Consider the following 6,620-nt stretch of genomic DNA (forward strand, 5'->3'; position numbering starts at 1 on the left):
ATATATACAGCTGTATTAGCAAATCTACGTCTATAGCAGGACTGCACAGAATAACATATTCTGTATTCTAACACCTCTCTAAACAACCCACTGTCAAAACCAATAAAACATCCAAAATACTGCATGGAATCAGAGGCGATGCATTATGCACCTGCCAAGGAGACTCATATGAGCTGCTTTTCTTCTTTTGCTTCCTTCCCGTTGTTCTTTTTCTCACTGCATTGTTGAAACATATCAGGATACCTCGTTCTGTTCCTGCAGCACAGCTGAGGTGCGGGGCAAGTGTCCTGCTGGGCTGCCAGGCTTCTTTTATCCATCCTACCTTGATGGAGGAATTTGTTATGGAAATATATGGTACGTTAGTGGTAGCAGCAGGGAACCAGAGTGCAAAATAATGAATCGTGCTGGGATCCACAGCTCTGGCCCATTTTATCTATAAATTTGTAATTGCATATTCAACACCGTCTACAGCACTAGATTCAGCGTATTTATGCTGTAGCTTGGGTGTACAGTAGCCCTCTTGTGGATCTTCTGATAGGTTTCTCACATTATGCGTGGAATCATTTGAGACGGACGCCTCCAATGTTTTGTTTTGTTCAGAGCACCATAAAACATTCTCTGATGTTACACCTTTCCAGCTGCCTCGGTTTCTCTCTAGCAAGCGACCATAAAAAGTCCACTGGCCTTGTGGATTCATCTTCATCCTGGGAATTCAGTGTCCTTTCGCCGAGGAGAAAAGCAGAGTGACACAAATCATTTACTGTGTGTAATAATTCATAGTAACGGCACTGGGGACAAGTTATCAGCAAAGTAATTACCGCAAACCACGGAGAGAACCTTGTGCAATGGGCTCCATGTGTCTCTCAGGCTGCCGGTGATGGAGGTCACTAGCATCTGCTGAGAGATATTGATAATGTACAGCACACACAGACTGGGACATTCATTTAAGGGGTTTGTCCTCACTTTATAATGGAGAGCAGGGATTGCTATAAAACTATTATTATTATATTATTACTGATAAACAAATGCTAAACGTCTCACAAATCCATTTAGAAACAACGATGTTTTCCTTGTTGGCAGGTTGTCTAGTAATGTCCACCCCTGCCAGAATCCTCCACAGGTCGCTGGATCTCTTTGAAGACAAACTATGTGGCCCTTGTAAGACACGAACTAAAGAGAGGTCAGAGGAGCCCAGCGGCATGTTCCTCTCATCTCTGGAGATCACAATACTTCTTACATGAGACTTGTGAAGAGTTCAGTGACATATTATCTGTGCAAATCACAGCTGGGAGATTCAATTTGAGATGTGAAAAAAAGTGAGGTCAGGCATTTTTTGGGTTAGGGTTGTAGCACAATAACAAAATGATTTTAATTGGAATATTTCCCTATAACTAGAGCCCTTGCACAAGGACATTAGTAAAAGGTGTGCAATGATCAATTTAGGGAAATCATTTTGCCATCTATGATCATGACCCTCAATGGCACGGTCATTTAATTATTCTTACCTGGGATTTCAATTCCTCAGTAAATGCATTAGTCAAGTAATTTTGCAGTAAATGATCATGTGATCCTAGCTGACACATCCTCGGCATTCATTTTAAAAGGTAAAGCAAATTAATTAAGATTAAAACTTCTCAGTTTCTCCTGGACTTTAATTGGAAAACATATCTCACATATTAACATATATTAACATTTGCTTCTGAACGCCACAGAGAAACACTACATTAATTACAATTAAAGACAGAGAGCGGTGAAATTGAACTATAGTTTACAGCTATTAACACTGAGGAAATGTTATAAAGTTAACATTCCAACTAACCCTTCGCAGGGAGCTTGATTGACAGGCCATCTGACCAATCATATCGCCAAATCCGTCAATTTGTCCTTCAAACATCAATGTGGTGGACTTAAACTTGAAAAATGGTGTGTATTAACATCTTTCCACGGTTCAAACAAGACACCTTCTGATGTTCATTCATGTTTATTTTGTGCTCTAACAAGTGAATATCAAAAGAACTGAGGTGCTAACGATCAACACATTAAACAGCCGCAAAATGGTGTTTATTGTTTGAATTTCTTTAAAAAGAATTAGAAAATTTGAAAGCAGAGACTTTGTTTCACACCAGAAGTAACCTGCTCTGTCGTATCTGTCGGCATGTTGTCAGTTTCCTATTAGCTCCGCCATTTATTTTTTGCTGTGTGGCGTGAGAGAGGGATGGCTTGTTACACATAGCAACAGTGACTAAGGGGGCGGGTCTTTGAAAAGGGTGAATTCCAAAAAAAGTACCAGTGACATGTTATGTAAGTCAGAGTGAGTACAACATAGTTATGCCCCTTTCTAATGGAACTCACCCTAGATTTCAGTCTCTATATATTTTTTTGTAATTGAAAACATTATGCTGTGGGCACATGAAATTATAATATAAAAATCTGACATTTGAATAGCTTACAAGCATGTGCAAATTTGCTGATAATAATTCTGCGAATACAAATATATTCATGAATTAATATCTGCTGATATTACCTGCTGGATACAGTGCAACCATAAAACACACATACACCATGCCCAGGGAAACAACTTTATAACTTTATTCATAGTTGTTTTATAGCAAAGCAAACATCAAAGGATGAAGGCAGACGTTTATCTGATATACAGTATGGCACCACTTAAAGAAGTAAATCAAGCTTTTGAATACATTTTTAATCATTATCAACCAAAAAAATCATATGCAAGATAACCAAACAACCAATTCAAAACCCAAACGAAAGGACAGAAAATAATTTTGTGAGTTTAAAGAAAGAACTGCATCATCACTCATCATCTGAAGTAGCATTTAATTCATTCAAAGCCACACACTTACTATTTGCCTTTTGCTTTAGCCATCACCAGTTTGTGATTATGTACTACTTATTTCATGAAATAAGGCAGTTTTTTTTTTTTTTTTTTTTTTTAGAGATGCAGAAACAATCTGGTAAAAATATTGAGAGCTTGCAACTGAGATCTGTTTATGCGTGTGAAAGGGAGGGAGATTGAGAGAGGGACTGTAAATAAAACATTTGAAATGCTGGCATGCATCTAGATACACTTGAGGGAATTCATTTGTTAGCGCACTCGTCATAAACGGCCACGTCAGTCTGACATAACAGGTTTTCCTTTTTTCTGAACAGGCATTCGCAGTAGTCAGAGCAGCTTTGAAGCTGATCAGTGCTCGTTTGAGAGATTAAAGGGGGGCTCTGCGAGCGTGACGTTTCAAAGCAGAGGAGCGCACAAACGTGCAGAAGGGAGGAATGCAACCACTCGATAGGAGATTAGAATCAAGCGATGTTCTCCTCATTTGACCTGACTTGGTTCTAAAGCTCACGCACAAAGCAGAAACCTCTTTAAAGTGACATCATCGGTATATACGCACACTCACTCACACACAAACGGACATTTATAGCCATTTTAGTGTTTTTCACCTGAAAGAAATCTTAATCGGTGGACAGGCCTGCGGAATCCAATCATATTTGGTCTGAATCTTGCATTATGAGGGCTCTGCGGGATGGAACATTTAGCCTTGGCTTTGCACTTTGTCAGAAGCATTACAAATCAGCACGTAACTAAAAGCGGCAGGATGATTTTAGGATGTGTTTTGAGCAATCTACCTAATTTAAACCAGTTCAAATCCAGCACCGTGATGCTATATTTTAAAATAAGCACAAAAAAAGCAAAAAACTATTGATCAAGCAGCATGTCAGTGAGGTATAGCAGTCCTCCTCCAGCTCCACAATCCCTGCCTCTCTCTGATATGTTCAAACTCTCATTTGATCTTTTTTATATAGCTATATATCTGATTTCTTATCAATATGAGGAAGCGGAAAGGAAATACGGGTTGAATAGAAGGAAAGATGGTGAATAAAGGGGGGGTGGGCGGTCAAATCTTTTCCCAGTATTTGTGGGCGACTCTGGCGTGGGACAAAATTGGTGTGATGTTTGGCTTCACACAGTTTGCCGGCACTCGTTCCTATGAGGCTGATTGTCGTCTCATTCCTGTGCGTTCTTATCGCCTTGGCCGTCTTGAAGAAAACAAACATGAAAGCAGAATTAAGTATACATGTTAGAAAACATACAGTTAAACTTACTGTATTTTCCGGACTATAAGTCACACTTTTTTTCATAGTTTGGCTGGTCCTGCGACTTATAGTCAGGTGCGACTTATTGATAAAAATTCATTTGACATGAACTGAGAGAAATGAACCAAGAGATAACATTACCGTCTACAGCCGCGTGAGGGCGCTCTATGCTGCTCTGTGCTCCTGTAGTCTACACTGAAGACATAGAGCGCCCTCTCGCTGCTATAGACGGTAATGTTTTCTCTTGGTTCTTGGTTCTAAATAAATGCGACTTATATATGTTTTTTTCCTCATCATGACGTATTTTCGGACTGATGCGACTTATTCTCAGGTGCGACTTATAGTCCGAAAAATACGGTAATCTCTGCGCTTTGACGCAACTATCTAGATTCACTCTTTTATTTTCCGGTTTTAATTAGAAATGGAGCTGCAACTAAAAGTAATAGCATATTTGTTTATTGTTTCATTAATTAATTAGACAATGAATCATTCGGTATTACATTAATATACATTGTGCACGTACACACACATACAAACACACATAACTTATCAATGTATATTGAATATGAAGTATTCAATATAATTTAACAGCAACTTTACATCTAATTTAATAACAACTTGCTGTTCAGACAGTCTGTTTAGACTTGAATTGAATTTCATATTGACTTTAATATAATAATACAATATATTATAATATAGAACCAATTTTTTTTTATTAAATAAAACAACTACCTTTATACCTGTTTGTACAGATACACACATAAAGATACTGTACTAAATTATTTCCTGTCAAACACGAAGGAAATGAATATAAATGGCATGCTGGGAGTTTGTATGTGCGGCCCTAAGAGGTACGCTGACCCCGGGGTTCCCGAAATGACAGCACAGCAAAACTCTTATCACACATGATTTATCAGCTTTCTCGCACTGCGTCATCACTGCACTCCGATCACACACGCTTTGTGTTTGATTTATTAATGTCCGTGAGGTGGGCATGCAGGTAATTCATCAAACTCAATTTAAAGAGGCATGCCAACACGTTTACTCTGAAAAATCAGGGTCACTCCACAGTTCCAGATCAGCAGAGAGAAAGTGAATGAGAGAGAAAGGAAGTGAAGGAAGTGAAGGAATTGCGGTGAAAGCATACGAGGCAGAAAAAGTTGGGAGCTTTTAGCTTAATGAGAAGGACAATGACAGAGACGGGGATATTTACTGAAGATGAGAACTGCATAAGTGTGTTTTTCTGTTTCATTCACAGCTCTCATTGATTTATAGCTTTTACCTTCAGAATTTGGTCTGGTGTCTGGTGGAGTTGCGTCGGGCTCTTGTGAGCTCTTATCCTGGGCTTTCACATCATCTAGATCCATATTTAGGAGAGAGACAGAGAAAACAAGGGAAGAAGGCAGAGAGAAGGGAATGAATGACTCAAGATCACAGCTGAGCAGAGGAATTAAAAGTTAGATGCCACTGGGTGACATCTCATTGGCTACTGGGCTTCTCTTAGCTGAAATAAATGCAGCGGATGCTAAAGGCTATGCCTGAGGCAACAGAGGCTTCAAGAGAAGAACATGAGACTGCAGACCTCAGGATGATGAGATACACCTGTGCATGTATCTGAAAATACATCCAAACACGTTCTTCTTTCTTCTGTATAAATAATAATGCATGCATTTGAGTTAACTTGAGTAAATGCAACATTTACAATCCTGTTCACTTCTGTTTTCCCAGTCATTTCTTGGTCTCTCAACTGTCAAATAAATAGAAAATTGCGAGTTCCAGTCTGGTCCTGTTGCTGTATTTTGTTCTCGCTCAACTTTCATACCATAAATGAATTAAAAACTAATTTACATCTGGAAATGCACAAACACTCTGCTTATTTCTGTATAAAAACATAAGCCATGAATTAGAATTTCAACCATGAAATGATCACAAGGCCAAAAAATAGTTTTAATTCACATATCTTTGACCTTACCTTTAGTGCTGTTGCTGGTGTTGCTCTCCTTGGCTGTTGTAACACTTTGTTCAGCATCTAAATAATCAAAAGGCATTAAATAATGTTTTAAGTTCTATGTGCCTTTTTTTTTTATTACAATTATATTGGCTCCACATACTGGATTCCTCATTATCATCTTCAGGAAGAACAGCAACTACATTCTTTAATCTCTAACACGATTTATTTATGTATTCCTCATTATCATCTTCAGGAAGAACAGCAACTACATTCTTTAATCTCTAACACGATTTATTTATGTATTTATTTATTTGTTGGATATGAAACATCCTTTTAAAGTTCATGTTAAAAAAAATACAAATTTTGCATAGGTATGAATTTGTTTTTGTGAATTTGTTTTTCTCAGAATTACAATTTTATACATCATATATTTATAAATCTTAAAAAAATCAAAATGAGCATTTTTGTGTTTTTATTAAAAAAGGTAATTCTGTCTCGTTCATTTTCCACAGTTATGACTTTTCAGAATTTTCTTGCGATTGCAAATTTATATCTC

At 37.8% G+C, this 6,620-nt stretch overlaps 1 protein-coding gene across 4 annotated transcripts in view; it reads right to left on the reverse strand.

Moving 5' to 3' along the window:
• Positions 1–2,565: 2,565 nt before the first annotated feature.
• macrod2 (mono-ADP ribosylhydrolase 2) overlaps positions 2,566–6,620 on the reverse strand; it is a 501,746-nt gene continuing 497,691 nt past the window's right edge. For all 4 annotated transcript variants that reach the window (XM_052572472.1, XM_052572470.1, XM_052572471.1 and 1 more), the window contains 3 exons: positions 6,086–6,142; positions 5,396–5,470; positions 2,566–4,056 (listed from right to left, as the gene is read on the reverse strand). In XM_052572472.1, coding sequence (XP_052428432.1) covers positions 4,025–4,056; positions 5,396–5,470; positions 6,086–6,142 — 164 coding nt within the window. In that variant the 3' untranslated portion in view covers positions 2,566–4,024. The remainder of the gene's footprint in view (positions 4,057–5,395; positions 5,471–6,085; positions 6,143–6,620) is intronic.

This window comes from Carassius gibelio, chromosome B13 (assembly GCF_023724105.1).
Source record: "Carassius gibelio isolate Cgi1373 ecotype wild population from Czech Republic chromosome B13, carGib1.2-hapl.c, whole genome shotgun sequence".
NCBI classification, from domain to species: domain Eukaryota; kingdom Metazoa; phylum Chordata; class Actinopteri; order Cypriniformes; family Cyprinidae; genus Carassius; species Carassius gibelio.